The sequence below is a fragment of the Oryzias melastigma genome, linkage group LG21, assembly GCF_002922805.2.
Source record: "Oryzias melastigma strain HK-1 linkage group LG21, ASM292280v2, whole genome shotgun sequence".
Taxonomy (NCBI): Eukaryota; Metazoa; Chordata; class Actinopteri; order Beloniformes; family Adrianichthyidae; genus Oryzias; species Oryzias melastigma.
The window spans coordinates 27488877-27505774 of NC_050532.1; the positions used below are offsets into that span (position 1 = coordinate 27488877).

The window sequence follows — 16898 nt, forward strand, 5'->3', positions numbered from 1 at the left end:
CTGGAGCGCTTTGAAATCGGATCAGAAGATGATCGGAGTGGGACTATGAATAAATTATATAAGTTATAATAGATAAATAGCATTACCTGCAATATTTGCAAGTGTGAATGTTGTAGCTCGAAGACGTAGAGTAAATAGTTGAAAATTCAGTAAGTGGTAGCTAAAAATGCTCAAGCTGATAGCTTCCTGAAATATTAGCTAAAAAACTGAAAAAAAAAATCAAAATTTGCTAAAACAGCTAGCATAATGCTGCAATATTAGCTTGAATCCCAATTAGCTTAAAGAATCATTTACTTACTATGGAGCATATTTTGCTCAATATTTCAAAACTATCAAGTTTATGTCCTGAACCAGCTGAACGTTTTGATACCAAGATTGCTGAAGTTGCTAAAAGTGTGATTGAGTTTTCGGGTGTTAAAACCGTACAGAAAGGAGCAGGAGAATCACTAAAGTGTGAACGTTGACTAAGAACTCTCACAACTAATAACATGCAATCGTCTCAGAAAACTTACGCGGTTCACACTTGAACTCTCCCTTTCCGTTGCCGAGGCAGGTGCAGCTCATCATGTGACCGTTCTCGCCGCGGCGGTCCCACCTCTCGCCGATGCGGTAGTTGTTGCCGTTGTCATGGCACCACTCTGATTGGGTGGGGGTGGAAGAGAAAAATGTAGAAGAAGAGAATAAATGAAATCACAGATGAGGACGTCTTCTGAACCCGAGAGACGCTCAGCTCTTCTATTGTCATGTTAGACCATCTGGACAATAGAAGTGACTGAAACTGAAGCTCAGAGATTTCAGACAGTTTCTGATCAACATGAGCAGATCCATTTATGATTTGATCAATGTTTGAATTTCTTTCAATCATCCAAATCTTTCTGCTGCTGCCCATGCTGACATCGTATTACTCCATAGAATTATCCATTTTCAATTCCATGGGATGCAGTTGGGTGTTTGCAAAGCATGCTGGGAAGGGTTAATAAGCCACTCACTGGATGAGTCACACCTGAAGTGCCCGCTGCCCAGCCCGAGGCAGCGGCACCACAGCTTGAAGCCCGTCTCGGACATCCGCTCCCACTCGGCGCCCACCTGGTGGTGCGTGTGCGTGAACGTGTCGTAGCACGCGTCCTGGCCGGCGCCGACGGGGACGTCGCCTGGAACTGAAGGAAACCCAGTCATGACTCGGCAGGAATGATGGTTTTCTTGGCTTCAGCGGGGGACAGAGAGGACGGTACCAGCATTGCCCACGGTCACGACCTCCTCCAGAACCTTCTCCTTGGCGCCCTCCTTCATGGCCTCCACCACCACGTTGTAAGAGGCTCCTGACGTCAGGCCGATCAGCGTGGCGCTGTTGTAGGAGCCGGGGAGCCGCGTCTGTGAGGAGAGGGAGGTTCAGCTGGGGTCGCTCTGCGCTCTTTGACGCCGGCGAGGCGGCTTACCTGGAAGCCCGTTTCGTCCCGGAGCGTGACGGGGTTGCAGGACACCTCGTACTCGGACGTCTCAGGGACGGCCTGCCAGGAGATGGTGGTGATGGTCTGCGCTTCCTGGGGAAGTCCCGTCTCGTTTTCAGGGAAAGCTAACGCTAAACCTGGCAGGTGACTGTCGCTCACCTGGAGGGTCGACAGAACAACAGGACAAAGTCAGCCCCACATCGAAGGATCATGAAAACACGTGGATGCAGCTGAACCACCTTAACCAGCGGCACTCGGTGTCCGTCCGGGCCCGGAACAGGAACATAAACCAGGGGCTCCCTCAGAGTGGGTCTCTGGCCTTCTTTAGGGCCACTGAAGGGGCCGTGAAGTCCGTTATTGGGGCCCAGGTTCTGATACTCCGTGTAGATGTGCTGACCCTGCTGGCCCGGCTGGTTCTGACCACTCGTACCTGCCAGGTGGACTTGGTTGGAGTCAAAACTGGAAAAAAGGGAGAATAAAATAAAGACTTCTTCTGAGATAAAAGGGAGATTTTTGGGGAAGTTGTGACGCTCACAACTTGTCAAAGGATTCTGGAACATCCAGGATCTCGGTGTTGGTCAGATGGGGGACGGGAAGAATGGGCAGCTGCGATTCTAAGGCGTGATGGATGGTAGGAAAGTCCGGTTCTAAGGGCATAAAAGAAACATGTGGACTGTTAGAGGCAAACAAAAGACAGAGAGAGGAACGGGTCAAGGTCACAGCTTTTAAAACGGGTCAACATGAGTCTGCTTTGTTTTGGCATCAGGTTGAGAAATGAATAAAGTGCAGGTCAGACTGTGACTCGGAGAACAGAGGATTAAAGACAACACTGCAGAGCAGCAAGGTAATACTGCAAACTTGAAGTACTTTACTTTTTTAAGAAGTTATTGCATCTTTCTATAAGAATAAATTATTTTTTAATACAAATTTAAAGCATTAAAAATTTGGCCTCAAAAAGAAAAAAAGGGGCTCAACAAAAGTTCAACTACGGCATAAATACTGAAGATTAAACACTTATGCATATATTCAAAATATAAATACGAAAGTATAAACACTGAAGTATAAATAATGAGGTAAACTGAAGCATAAATGCTGAAGTATAAATACTGAAGTATGCTTAAGTAAAGATCTCAAAGGATAAATATTGAAGTAAACTGAAGTCTAGATCCCGTAGTATAAATACTGAGGTATGCTGAACTATACATCCTATACTGATATCCATGGAGGATTTTGACGAGGGTATAAAGAAGATGAAAGAGACAGTATTTCAGTAGGGAGGACCTGGACCCGGCAGGACGGACTCACGTGTTCTGGCTTTGCCCACCAGAGGCGTGCTCCTCAAGGCGTTCTGGAGCGCCACGATCTTGATGACGTACTCCGTTCCCGCTTTCAGCCCTGAAACGGCCAAACCTTTATTAGTCTGTCACAGCTCTGACACAAACCCAAGGCTGTCCACACTCACCTCGGATGGTGGCGGAGCTCTGGCCCGCGTGCGGCCGAGGAACCAGTTCCAGGGGCAAGCCCCCCGCCTCCTCGTACGTCACGTAGTAACCCGTGACCCTCGGGCTGCGAGAGAGGTCCCACGTGAACGAAACGCTGGAGGGGGTCAGGGAGGTGAAGCGCAGATTGGTGGGAGGGATGACCTGAGATTGAGCTAAACGGAGACGAGTCAAAGATTACTGACTGCAGCTGGTATTTCAACATGGAGTACCCCCTCCCCCCATTGAACAGTCGATTCAGTTCATTGAACACAACTCTATTATTATGGTTGCCATGTTTTTGATGCAGAAAAGTTTAAGGATATAAAAGTAATAAAAGTTTGATCAAACGGATGGTGATTTTTTTAAGTGCCTGTTTAAAAATGCCGTTGATGTTCTCCATGCTGAGGTGCAACACTCCCCAGGTGACTTTGTGGCGTGGTTACCTGTGGTGGCAGTGATGGTATGAGGAACGCTGCGCCCGTTGCCTTTCACCGCGTAGATGGTGACCTTGTAGGAGGTGCCGGGTTCCAGACCTTCGGTGGAGAAGTGAACGGGTTAGGAAGCTAACGACCTGTGAAGGTAGACTCGGGTGAACGCCGCTGCTCACCTGTGACAGTGTAGGAGCGTGAGTCGGGGCCGAGGGTCCGTCGGAGGGGGACGTAGTCTGGGGAGGAGAGGGTGGGGCTGGATTCAATCAAGAACCCGGAGACGGTTTCCGACTTGGCTCGCCAGGTGAGCGTGATGGAGGAGTCGCTGACGGAAGTGAGGCGTACTCGCCGGGGGGGGCTGATGTCTGTGGGGAGGGAGGGTGCTTAGAGAGGGGGAGGTTCTGTTTCTCCTGCTGGGGAGTCAAAGACTTACTCTCCAGAGTGGTGACCTCCCCACGGACCGGCCTGCTGGTTAGGGAGTTCTTCAAGGCGTAAACGTCGACCTCGTACGTCGTCGCGATCTAACAAAATACAGAAAATTCTTGTGGATTTTTGAGGGATTTCTGCATAAAAACAAGTTTTTCTCCTTCAGGACGGTTCTGTTAGTACCGGGATGAGCGTACACACTCACCATGAGTCCAGTGATGTACGCCTGAGTGGAGTCTGGGGCGAGGCTGACCTCCTTGGTGGGGCCGCTCTTGGTTTTGGGGTTTACCACCACGCGGTACCCTGTGAGGCCGGACAGGCTGTTGATCCGGTTCTCCTGACCCGGAGCGGTCCAGTGAACAGTGAAAGATGTGGGTTCAACCCGGGAGAAGCGGAGGTCTGATGGAGGGCCGATGGCTGAGGAGATCATGAAAGGAGAGGTTGGTGGAGGTAAAAAATACTTTTGAAATACAAACTCCCCCAGCCAGCAAGGCCAGGTGGGCCCCACATGGTTTAAAAGTGGGTGAAAATGTGGGCGCCGATTGGGTTTGTCCACGGTTTCTGTGGTGGCCCACTTTGCTCAAGTGGGCGATCAGTGGGTTGGGTTGCTGCGCTAGTCAGCCGCCTGGTGGACAGTGGAGGTCACTGGATCGCTACAGCGGAGCTTGCTAGCTAAATACGGCAGAACTCGCTAGCTCGGTGCAGTTTAGCTCATTAGCTCACTACAGCGGAGCTTACTAGCTAGATGCAGTTTAGCTTGCAAGCCTGCTAAAGCAAAATTTGCTGGCTCGCTACAGTGGAGCTCACTAGCATGCTACGCCATTGCCCACTTACGCCACTGTGGGTAAACACAGGTGGAACCACCATAGAAACTACAGACAAACCCAATCGGGGCCACATTTCTGCCCACTTTTAAACCACATGGGGCCCACCTGGCCTTGCTGGCTGAGCCGCTTTGCTTTTATCGCCAAATCTTCTTTACCTGTGGCTTGTGTCCCGGTCAGTGGCGTGCTGACCTTGCCGTCGTGCGTGGCGACGACCTTCACGGTGTACTCGGTGCCGGGCTGGAGTCCGTAGATGATGGCGGACTCGGCGTCTCCTCTGGGAGCAGGAAGCAGCTCCCGCTCCCCCTCCTCCGAGCTGGAATACAAGACCCGGTAGGACGTGACGATTCCTTCAGGACTGTCCCATGTGATCCGCAGGGAGGTGGTGTCCACGTCTGAGAAGGTCAGGTCTTTTGGATGGTCTACATCTGAAAACAGGCAGAGGTTGAGTTTTCCTGAAGTTTTCCAGGTGTAATGGTGTTACTGAGAACCACTGAGCCCTCACTTGTCAGAGCGTTCACCACCAGCGGAGAGCTCTCGCCGTTTTGTCCGAGAGCGGACACACTGAAGACGTACTCTACTGAAGGCATCAGGCCGGAGAATGTCAGCTCGGTCTGATCTGGAGCAGAGAAAGAGAAAAGTTTGAATCCCGCCGGATGTTTGCGGCTGAAAACATTCAGAGAGAAGATGAGCGCCACACCTGGAGCCACCACCTCCGTGTACGTCTGGCCCTGTCCGTTTCTGGGGACCCCCGTCACTCGGTACCCTTTGACGGGGCCCGGGGCCGGGCTCCATCTCACCGTCACGCTGTTGTCGTTCACGTCCGTCACCTGCATGTCTGACGGAGAGTCCACGGCTGAGAGAGGTCAGAGAGGGAGAGATGAGGAGGCGGAACCCTCGGAAATCCCAGCCACACCTGAGCGGCGGCGTACCTGTCCTGTGGGAGACGTGGATGGGGATGCTGGATGCGGGGCTGTCTCCTCTGCCGGTCACGGCGTACACGGTGATAGTGTAGTCTTTGCCGGGCTTCAGGCTGTTGATGACGGCGGTGGACTGAGAGCCGGGAACGGTGAACTCCTTCGGGTTACTCTCGCCTCCTGCATAGACGGACACTGAGGTTAAAACTCTGAATAATCATTAGGGATTCTGACTGCGGTTCTTCTAGACCGGGGTCTCCAAATCCAGTCCTCAAGGGCCGGTGTCCCCCGTGTTTTCTAACCAACCTGCCATTGAAGCTCCTTATTGGCCAAACACACCTGATCCAGGTAATCAGCAGCAGGATTTCTGGAGAACCAGCAGGAAACCGGCCCTCGAGGCCTGACTTTAGGCTAATGCTGCCACAAGCAATTATTTTAATAGTCGACTGATCACTGTTTATTTTTTCCGATTAGTCGACTAATCGGGTCATGGGAAAACTACATATAAAGCACACATCGTAACATCATTAGCTTCAAACTAACTAAAAACTAGATATACAGCATTACCTGTGATAATGCTAGTGTGAATGCTGCATTTGGCCGCTGAAGATGCTAGTGCTAATAGCTGAAATCACTGAAGCTGACAGGCAGCTAAAATATTACTTAAATAATAAATTAGCCTAAAAAACTGAAAAAAAGCCCAAATTAGCCCAAACAGCTAGCATGTAGCTGAAATATTAGCTAACTCCAAATTAGCCTAAAAAAATCTTAATAAATGTAAAAATAGTGCAATAAGCTAGCAGAATGCTATTATAACTTTCCCTTTTACTACACAACGACTCCATGTAATATAAAGTAAAGACTAATTGACTATGAAATAGTCAATTTTGTTTTCCTAAAACTGTGACTATTTTATAGTAATTTCAATAAGTTCATTTTGTGAAATTTTGACTTTGTTTTTCTCATAATTTTACGACTTTATCCTCGTAGCATTTCGACTGTTTTGTCATAATTCTTTTGTCTTCTCTTTACGAAGCGCAGCAACAAATTTCTTGCTTTGTCTTTGCATTTTTCTTTTTTATTTTATCTTATCTTTATCTTACTGCTTTTTTTTGTTCTGATCTTTAAATTACGTGAATTTTACTTTTGTGAAAAATGCAATAATATTCAGATCCTTCTTAAGTCTTGGGATATATCGGGATGCATATAGTATTATGACGCGTGTACCACGATATGTATCGTATCGCCGGATCCTTGCCAATAGTTCTGAGTGTAAAAGTTAGAATCTCCGCCTGCAGACGTGGAGAGAGTTAACAGTAAAGCTCCTGCTTCTCGTTAGAACTTTGGCAGCAGTGATATAACATGAACTAAAGTGTTTGTGACAAAGCTGTAACTCTTGTGGTTCATCATCGACACAAAGCAAAGATGAAGAACCAAGAACGACCTCTGGGGAACTCCATGTCCGGATATTAAACTGAGATTTATGATCAGATTCACGACCCTCAATGAAAACAATGATTTCCAGCTTTTGAAGTCTGTCAGGAGACACAGTTGACTCTGAAAGCATCTGCTGGTGCTTACCCGTCTCCCCATGAGTGATCCTGTAGTATCGCACAGTGACTGGTGGAGCAGTCCAACGGACGGTGATGCTCGTGGGGGTCGATTCCAGCACTTCCAGGTCAGTGGGGGCATCAGAAACTGGACAAACAGCCATTTTAGAACATGGAAATGTATTCAGTCAGTAAAACGATCAAAAGGCCGGCTCTGTACTTGTCTTCTGGGTCCCACTGAGCGGCAGGCTCTCATCAGAGCCGCTCACCGCATAGATGTGGACCAGGTACTCCGTGTCTGCAGAGAGCCCCGTCAGAGTGAAGTGGCTCCTGGAGGGGGGAAGCCTCTCGTCCTTAGTTCTGCCGCCGCTCAGCATCTGGTAACGGATGCGGTAACCGGAGAACCGGCTTTGGGGAGCCAGCCAGTGGACGGTGAAGGAGTTGGTCATGATTTCAGAGAACTGCAGCCCCACCGGAGAATCCAGAGCTGGAATCAGAAGCCCAGAGATCAGAAAAGAACAAAAAGAAATTCAGTTTTCATGGGGGCGCCCCGTCTCACCTGTTTTCTTGGTTCCAACCAAAGGAGAGCCCTCTCTCTGCTCGTACACAGCCACCACGCTCACCATATACTCCGTGTTGGGCAGCAAGTCTGAGGAGGAAATGGAAAGAAAGCATCAGCGGTTCTGTCTACGCTGCTGACCAACATTAGTGCTCACAGCAACTTACTTCTCAACACGACTCGATCGGTCCCGCCCCCCACACTGGTTTCTGTGATTTCATCCTCGTCGTCTGTGGGGTGATACCTGGAAGAGCAGCATGAGAAGTCATCCAGGGTAGGATCGGTAAACACTAGGGCTGCCACAGTTAGTCAACTCATCGACAACTAATCGACTGCTAAAATAGTCGACGACTAATTAAATAGTCCATTAGTCGTTACTTTATATTACGCCATTTACCATTTAAACCCTCCTGTGAAGAGGGATGTACCTGATGATGAAGCTGTTAATGTTGGCAGGGTTTGGCACGGCGGGGGGCACCCAGGTCAGCTCGATGGTGTCTGGTCCGACCTCGCCAAAGCCCAGGTCCGTAGGAGCAGGAACAGCTGCTCACAGGAGAACGGCGTGAATGACGGGACACGAGAAACCCAACTTTGAAAAGAGTCTCAGAGTAGAAAATGTTTTAAAAACAGCAGTCTGTGCATCTTAAAAATTAACAAGAGTTTGTGCAACACCTCCAACCAGATGGAGCAGAGATTTGAGCAAACTCAGGGTTTACAAGACACTGTTTCCTGTTCACGCTTCGTCTATCAGGCAGCAGCTCTTACAGGTCTGGTGAGTGAAGGTGGTGGGCTCGCTCTCGCCGTTCTCCGTCATGGTGATCACGCTGATCTCATAGTCGATGCCCGGCTCCAGCCCGTAGACGGTGTAGTGGCCCGTACCCGACGAGACCGTGTCCTCAAAAATGGGGAGGCTCTCCCCGGCGGTCACCACCATGATCTTGTAGCCGGTGATGGCGGTGGTGTTAAACGGAGACCAGCGGAGGCTGATGCTGGTGTCGCCCACGTCCTCGAAGCTGAGGTCGGTCAGCTGAGGCACCTCTGGATACGAGGAAGAAACGGACACGACGGGGAAAGGCGCAGAAAGGAAGACAGAAGCAGATGGAAATGGAGTCACCAAAGCAACTTGGAATATTTGGCAAATCCAAGTCTGCTTCCTAAATCCTCATCCAGTGAGATCAGACAATGAACTATTTTCATTGAGGGCTCTAAAGCAGGAGTGTCAAACTCAACCACACAGGGGCCAGAATCCAAACCACACCTGAGGTCGCGGGCCGAACAGGATAAACATTTACTGAACACTCTGAAACTACCTTTTTAAAACGTTAAAACTATTTGACATAATTATGAATAATAAAAAGGCAGGAATATTATTCCAGAATAAATCAACTTAAACCTTAAATAACTTTCAATATTTTACTCTCAATAAAAATATATTTTGTCAAAATTATACAAGTTAGAAATGAGCTCAAGATAACATCGGGTCATTAATAACAATGAAATAAAATGATCTGGAGGGCCGGATAGAATTACCCGGAGGGCCGGATCCGGCCCCCGGGCCTTGACTTTGACACGTGAGCTCTAAAGGAATGAAGTGTTAGTATGAAAACACTTTATCAGCTACATGTTGAAAGTTGATGCGATACGACGACACTTTCATCATGCTGTTGGAACCGCTGATGCGTCATAACCTCTTTGGAACGTTTCTTTTGGCATCAGCTGGAATCTAGAATCAGCGATTCCTCCCACTCACCTGGCGTGATGATGGTGGACACCGGAGAGCTCTCCATGTCTCCTTTCACAGTGACCACGCTGACGTTGTACTCCACGCCCGGGTGGAGGTTCTCCAGGACCCAGAAGTCTTTCCCGGCGTCTACGTTCTCCTCCACACTTTCTCCCTGCTGTCCTTTGGTGGGAGCGCACGACACTCGGTAGCCGGTGATGTCTGGCAGAGGCAGACGTCATATGACGGAGGGTCCGTCATTGTTTATTTATTGTTTATTTTGTCACAGCTTACCTGGAGCGCTGCCTCCAGTCCAGCGGACCAGGAGCTCCCCGGTACCAGGGATGGACTCCAGGTTCAGATCGGTGGGAGGAGACAGAGCTGCAGATGGAGAGGTTCTAATCAAACAGAATCTATTGATTCAGGCGTGATTCAGGTGTTCAAGCTAAAAAATACGTAGGGATATCTTTTCCTTAAACATGCGTTCTTCTATATAATGTGAGTTTTTAGAGATGATTTTACCAATTATTTCAGTATCGCGATATTATCAATATCGTGAGCCATGTATCACATCATATCTTGAGGTACCCAGTGATTCCCAGTCCTATTGGACACTTACGAGTCACGACGTGGCTGGTGACCGGCGTTCCCTGCTCCTGGCCGTTGACCACGGGCTGCAGGCTGTAGGTGTACTCCACTCCGGGGGTCAGACCAGAGATGAAGATGCTTCCCGATTCTGAGGTCACGTCTCTCGGAGCCTCCCCTCCCAGACTGGGCCGAACCGTCAGCTGATGGACACGCGGACAGAGTGTTAAGTTCATTAATGACTCTAGAACTTCATTAAAAACTAGTTTATAGTGTTTGAAAGCTTCAGAAAACCCATATTTAGAGTTAAAATCTCATGTTTCTTGTATCTAACCTTGTATCCGATGTGAGGAACTGGAGTCCAGGAGACTACGATGGACGTGTCGGTCACGTCCGTGGTGAACTGAGGGGCATTTCCCAGCGGTAGATCTGCAGACGATGTGGTGTCAGACTTCATTTACAGGCAAACAGGAATCATGTCAACATTTTGATCTCAAAATGAGGCTGTGAGCGTTTTTCCTGCTCAGAGACGACACCGATCAAGACTGAGGACTTTAGGATGAATCTCATGAAAGCTTCCATTTAATTCAAAGATTTTTCCACTGAAAGATCAACCGTATCATCCTTCCTGTTCTGAATCATGGATAATCCTGTGATCTTCACCTTTATCTCTAAAACGTGGTCGTTTTTTATGAGTGGGACGTTTTTTTCTTTAGGTAACTCGAGGTCACTCACTGGTGGTGAAGTCCGCTGACTCCCCCGCGCTCAGCGTGCCGCTTTGCTCGGAGTGCATGGTGACGGTGTACTGCGTGTTGGGCTTCAGGTTCAGGAGGGTGTACTGGGACAGGCGGGCGGGCAGACGCAGCTGTATCGGGTTCGAACCCTCGACGGTGAGGAAGAGCCGGTAGCCGCTGACTTTGGAGCGGGGAGCAAACCACTGCACCACAGCGCTGTCTGCAGTCACATTGCTGAAGTGGATGTCTGTGGGGGCGTCTGGCTCTGGAGGAAGACACCATCAGTTTAGGGACGTTTTCAGTTTTCCTCATTTTCCTGTTGGTCTCTGCGGCCCAGTTTAGAAAAAAAAAGGATTTTGCAAACAAGAATTGTTTTAACTTTTTACCCAAAATGAGTTTTCTGCTCCATAAAATTAGCAGATTTCATTGAAACAAAAAAGTGAAATAAAAAAGCTAATTCTAATTTACTTTAACGTGATTAACCAGAACTCTTGGACTCAGGCGCTCTCCTAAACTCACTGGTGGTCTGCTCTCCCACCAGCGGCAGACTCTCCTCGCCGTTGTGGATGGAGTAGACGTTGAAGCGGTACAGCGTGCCGGGCTCCAGGTGCGTCACTTCACTGTAGGGGTTCTGTCCAACGGGCAGAGTCATCTCAGTCTGGGGGGAACCGGAGTCCTCCACCGCCACCACGGTGACCCGGTAACCCGACACGCCCCCCTGTGGGCCGGACCAGGTCAAGACCACCCTGTTATCGGTCACTTCGAAGAACTGCAGGTTGGTGGGGGATTCCACTTCGTCTGAGAAACACAAAACGTTTGTAAAAAGGTCATGAATCTGTGTAGATATTATGGAAAAAAATACAGAAAAATGAATCTGCCGCTCTCGCTGCCTCTCTTTGGCCCGACCCACTTGCTAAGCAGCCCCTACACAGCCCTGACTCCCCCCTTCTCTTCTGTAAGGCTGGTATGTGACAAATTGATGTAAAAACCACTATTTTCAAAATGGCGGCTTTTCTGTTGGTCTTATCTCCATAGCAACCATTCAATGTTTAGTTCGCCTTGAGATACCGATCAGATCAATGTGAGTTTCAAAAGAATCTGCAAAAGTAAACTTTTGAAATTTTCTTAGCAACGGAGGTTATTTGCTAACCACGCCCACGTTCCCAATATGTTATATGTCATTTTTCTAAGCTCTAGTTAAGGACTAACATATAAAATGTTCACAATATTCCTATGAGTATAGGAGAACGCCACTTTTGCGAGCTCGCCATTCACACGCTGCTCACAATGTACAACATCTAATTGCTCATTTTTTTCCCAATTGTTCCCCAATGATGTTCAAGAAGTCAGGAAACGATTGATGAAAATCCATTTGGTGCTTTTTAGAAAAAAAAAAAAAGTTAAGATAGTGGCCTCTTCCCAAGGTCAAAGGTCACTGAAACTTCTATGGTGATTAGACGTAATCTGGTGACAAGTGTAGGAAGCTTTGTGAAAATCGCACAAGCAAGTTTTTTTTTTTTTTTAACCAATTTTTTGTGAAAATGTGAAAACGTCTCAAACAATATGGCCGCCAAGCCGTAGATCGTGTGGACATCCCATAATAATTTCGTTTTCTTGAATATCACTGACACGTGTGTTTGGGTTTGTTTGTGTATTCTGAATTTATTTATTTTTGGCTCCATAAGAATTTTTCAGCGGATTCGTTCGCCGTGACGTCATCATCTTACCGGGAGGTGGGGGTGGGGGTGGGGGCATGTCGTTCACTGTGCCCAAAATGTATTTTCGCCTGGTAGCCTACTAGGTGTATGCAAATTTTGGAGACTTTTTCCACATGTGGCGGGGGTCAAATTTTCAAAATTTTTACAACTGCAAAAACAATCAGGTGATAATAAAGCAGAACTCAGTATGACTTCAGTTTTCTATTTCTAATGTTTGTTCTTCCACTTAAGTGTCATTATGATGCTTTGATGAGCTCACAGCACAAAGGAAAAAGTAGAAAAACGATTTCTCAGACTTAAAGTTGAATGAAATCCAACAGATTCAAACTAACTTGTGAAAAAACTGCTTTTAACTTTGATTTTTGTCCAGAAAAAGCAGGAATTCTGTAGAATGAGAGAAAAAAACCTGGAAATGTTTTCATCTCAAATCTGTTTTTCTTTACGGGTTTGTCCAGCTGTCAAGCAGCATCTCATGAATATCCAGCCGATTCTTGGCAGACTCATGAACTTCACTCAACTGCAGCCGAGCAGACCAGCTGTGAACTCACTGACTTCACTTTGCAGCGGAAAACTCTCCTGTTTTGGCGGGAAATCCTCCACTGAAGCTAAAGCTGACGTTCAGACTGAGCAGAAGGATGCTCGGTGCTCACCTGGCAGCGGGTCTCCGGAGGTGCTGACCTGCACAAAGATGGGCTCGCTCTCCAGGCTGTTCTCCACCGCGTAGATACTGATGTTATACAGCTTCCCGGGCATGAGGTCGCTCAGGGTCACCGACGTCGCCGTGTCTGGAAGGGTCAGCTCGTTGCTCTCTCCTTCGAGCGACGGCGTGTAGACGACTCGATAGCCTGCGTGAAGACAGAATGAGCTGGTGGAGACCCACAGAACCCCCACAGAACCCGACCGGACCACATGATGAGATCACTGACCCGTGATGGGAGCGAGGGGTTTCTCCCAGCTGATGACGATGGAGGTTTCTCCGACCTCCTCCACGTCGTGCTCTTTGGGAGCATCAGGTGCTGCAGAACAGACATTTAGACGGATTCAGGTCATTCAGGTTATCTTTTGATAACTCAGTCATTAGAATTTCTAAAACACACAATGGCAAATTTGCATTAGGGGACTTTGTGGGTTCCCCCTCAGTCTTTGCCCCTAGAATCCGCCACCTTTACCCCCCCTTTCAGCACCCCAGATCACAGAATCTAAAAAAAAAGCTAAAGTCCATCTTAGACTACATGTGTGAAAGTCAAGGCCCCGGGGGCCAGATCCGGCCCTTTGGTAATTATATCCGGCCCTCCAGATCATTTTATTTTACTGTTATTTTATGGAAATGTTTTTATGGTTATTTAGACGTGCAATTTTTCATATAAAATGACGTAAAAGTAAAGAAGTGTGAGTGCTTTTCGTTTTAGCATTTTGTTTATTTCTAACTTTAAACAAAATATATTTTTATAGAGGGTAAAATATTGAAAGTTATTTAAGGTTTAAGTTGATTTCTGGAAGAAAGTTACATTTTTAAAGTTTTAAAACTTTAGTTTTAGTATGTTCAATAAATGTTGATCCTGTTCGGCCTGTCTGTCAGTTCCAGAAGGTTAGGAATGCTTTGCTGGTAACATTAGTTGCATGCATGAAGCAAATGCAACCCTTCTAGTGATCGGTGAAGCCACCGGGACAGACTGGTGTGGCTTCTGTGCCCCAAAGCGGCGTGCAGGGACAACCGGGGCGTCCACTCACCTGTTGTTTGAGAAGTAGTCAGGATGAGGTTATCCTTTTCTCCGTCTATAACCTCATAGACATAAACAGTGTAGTTCGTTCCAGGCTCCAGCTCACTAATGATCACAGAGTTGGCTGTTCGGGGCAAGTCTGATGACAGAAGGAGGATTTTTGTTCGTAAAAAACTTCTGGGCAAGTCAAAAGCCGAAGCGTAAACTCTGCCGACCTAAAACCATGGGCTGTCCTCGGGCCTGGCCCTGCTCCGTTAGCTCATACTCCACCCTGAAACCAGAGACCGTGTCTGAGGCCGAGACCCAGGACAGGACGAAGCTGTTGGAGGTGATCTCCGTCACGGACTCTGAGATGTCCACCACCGCCGGCAGCGGCGTGGCCTCGCCCTTAGTGGTAGCCACTGCGACAGAAGAAGACCAGAGGTTTTTAGGGTGTTCCTCATGCAAACACTCGGAGTATCCGTGGACTCACATGATCCATAGTTGGTGGTGAAGTCGAAGCGGGTGACCTCCTTGCGTCCGAAGCGCAGCACGCTGATCAGCTGGCCCTCGTACGTGATGCCCGGCTTCAGAGCCGAGATGGTGTAGGAGTTCAGGTGGCCGGGGATCATCACCTCCCTCCAGGGGCTGCGCGAGTCTTTCTGCAGTCAGATTCAGACACTTTCAGAGGAAAGTTTGAGGCGGAGGACGCTCCCTTCATCAGGAAACTCACCACTCTCCACTTGAGGATGTACTGGACGATGTGAGCGGACGAAGGCGAGTTCCACTGGATGGGATGGGAGTTGGGCTGGTTCCCCGACTCTGTGATGATGACCTGGACGGGACGATAACCACCTGCAGGACAGGGAGCAAAGCATCAACCGTGAAGCTGCAGACAGCGATGCTTCACGCTGGCCAACAGTCTGAGAAACATCTGCACGTGACCTGCGACTGGCGGTCAGATGTTTTCCCCGAACACGCCGTACAGGCAGCGGGGAAAAAGTCTCAGCTCCGTGTTAAATTCCAGCACAGACTTCCACTCCTGAAGTGTAAAATGTTTACTCTTCTGCTCCTTTTTAGCTTTAGGAACGCTAATACACAAACTAAAAAACCCAGTTTGGGATTTGAAAACATGTAGTTTGAAGACCAAACAGAAGCAGTGTCCAATGAAAGGAAACTGGTCCAGAACTCAGTGCAAAAGAGCAAAAACAGGTTGGCAGTGAATAAACATTTTATGTTTGGTTCAGTGATTGCAGTTTTCAGAGGCAGCTTGTACTTTTGAGTTCCGTTTAAACCAAATTCATGTAAACTTTTGAGCCCAATCCCAGGAATCCAGAAACCAGGAAAACGATAAATTAAGAAAACAAGAAAAGTTAAGTTGACCATTCGTGAGTGCTTGTTGGAAAACCGGGTGTTTCCATGAACTGAAGACACACGGGGGCGTCCACCCCAGCCTGCAGAAAACATGGAGCTTGATAGAACCGGGATGTTCTGAGTCATCTTTGATGCTCATGTGGTCCTCACATAAGCTGCCTGGTAGCTCCTATAAAGAACTGAGGTTTGCTAACCGCCTCTCCAAACTGCAGACCTGTAATCCAAGTTTCTGAGCAAGTGGCTGGGTTAACCAGAGGCTGGAGCAGATGCACAAACCTCAAAAACAATCTGGGATCAATTACCGACCCACAGGGCCATGTGTGTGGGAGGGGCCTGTAAACAAACGCACACTTCCAGTGGGTATGGCAGGTTTGGGGTTCCTTCCTCATGAATGGACCCACACACCCTGACTCTGAAGACAGACACAACATCTATTGTCGACACTGAGACAGAAGCAAACCTGGCGGTGATAAGGAGCCATCAAAGACGAACAGAAGTCCGGACGCAGGTCTGAAAGCACAGCTGGCTCCAGCAGAAAACTGAAGAACTTCTCTGAGATCTTATCGATGTACAAGCTCACTTTAAGGCTAGTAAAAACTTGTAAAAATAATCCCCAACTTAGGCTTTCCATTTTTACCTTTTATGGGATTTTAAGAAAGCCAGCAGGGTTCAGGCCTGGAACTCGCGCTGCCCTTAAATCTCTGCATGCTTGAGCACATACAACCAGTTCACAGATGGTTGCTTTTATGGCCTCTTGCAATAGAGCACGGCCCTACATCCTGCACCTCTGTGCACATCCAGCAGGCAATCGAACGTATCCAACTAACAATGTTATCCAACAATGTTATCCAGCAATCAAACGTAACAATATAATGTATCCAGTTGGTAAACACAGTTATGAAGCAAACAGCCAAACGTATCCAACAAATAATCAAATGCGTCCAGCAGTCAAATGTCTTCAGAAATCAAATCTTTCTAGCAAAAAATCAAATGTGTCCAGCAATCAAACTTGTCTAACAATCAAACTTAAGAAAAAAAATATAGATTATAAAAATATATATAAATATTTTGGAAGTTAAACAGAAATGGAACAAAAAACTGCAAATTTAGATTCAGAAGTTCATCAGTGATTCCCAAAAATAATCCTGGAATCCGTGAGGGTCTGCTCATGCGCATCACCATCACAACTCATGAAGATGCACAATAACCCTCATAACAAAGACCGTTTAGCTCTACAGGTGAGACTTTCCTCGACGTGATGGAAACATCGTAAAACTGCACCGCAGACGTTCAGCCGCGGAGCTTTGGGCGCGTCTCCCATGCAGGCATGAACCGTAGAGTACAGCTGTGGCAACAAGCCGGGGGACGCACCACATGCTGCCGGGAACAAAGGCTCGACCTGGGGGGGGGCTAGTAAAAGAGGAAATTGCAAAG

General features: G+C 47.9%; 1 protein-coding gene across 1 annotated transcript in view; it reads right to left on the minus strand.

The window, feature by feature from the left end:
- Positions 1 to 16898, minus strand: part of fn1a (fibronectin 1a) — a 32051-nt gene that overhangs the window by 3197 nt on the left and 11956 nt on the right. The window contains exons 13-46 of the mRNA XM_024286215.2: positions 14824 to 14945; positions 14584 to 14752; positions 14327 to 14512; positions 14122 to 14250; positions 13317 to 13406; positions 13041 to 13235; positions 11192 to 11470; positions 10674 to 10937; positions 10273 to 10367; positions 9973 to 10141; positions 9648 to 9734; positions 9384 to 9575; positions 8399 to 8671; positions 8062 to 8176; positions 7801 to 7877; positions 7634 to 7723; positions 7295 to 7561; positions 7106 to 7222; positions 5540 to 5704; positions 5308 to 5463; positions 5113 to 5226; positions 4766 to 5035; positions 3989 to 4200; positions 3791 to 3878; positions 3537 to 3722; positions 3373 to 3462; positions 2911 to 3102; positions 2754 to 2843; positions 1984 to 2095; positions 1688 to 1907; positions 1437 to 1607; positions 1233 to 1371; positions 990 to 1157; positions 513 to 638 (exon numbers count right to left, since the gene is read on the minus strand). Coding sequence (XP_024141983.1) covers positions 513 to 638; positions 990 to 1157; positions 1233 to 1371; positions 1437 to 1607; positions 1688 to 1907; positions 1984 to 2095; positions 2754 to 2843; positions 2911 to 3102; positions 3373 to 3462; positions 3537 to 3722; positions 3791 to 3878; positions 3989 to 4200; positions 4766 to 5035; positions 5113 to 5226; positions 5308 to 5463; positions 5540 to 5704; positions 7106 to 7222; positions 7295 to 7561; positions 7634 to 7723; positions 7801 to 7877; positions 8062 to 8176; positions 8399 to 8671; positions 9384 to 9575; positions 9648 to 9734; positions 9973 to 10141; positions 10273 to 10367; positions 10674 to 10937; positions 11192 to 11470; positions 13041 to 13235; positions 13317 to 13406; positions 14122 to 14250; positions 14327 to 14512; positions 14584 to 14752; positions 14824 to 14945 — 5415 coding nt within the window. The remainder of the gene's footprint in view (positions 1 to 512; positions 639 to 989; positions 1158 to 1232; positions 1372 to 1436; positions 1608 to 1687; positions 1908 to 1983; positions 2096 to 2753; positions 2844 to 2910; positions 3103 to 3372; positions 3463 to 3536; positions 3723 to 3790; positions 3879 to 3988; positions 4201 to 4765; positions 5036 to 5112; positions 5227 to 5307; positions 5464 to 5539; positions 5705 to 7105; positions 7223 to 7294; positions 7562 to 7633; positions 7724 to 7800; positions 7878 to 8061; positions 8177 to 8398; positions 8672 to 9383; positions 9576 to 9647; positions 9735 to 9972; positions 10142 to 10272; positions 10368 to 10673; positions 10938 to 11191; positions 11471 to 13040; positions 13236 to 13316; positions 13407 to 14121; positions 14251 to 14326; positions 14513 to 14583; positions 14753 to 14823; positions 14946 to 16898) is intronic.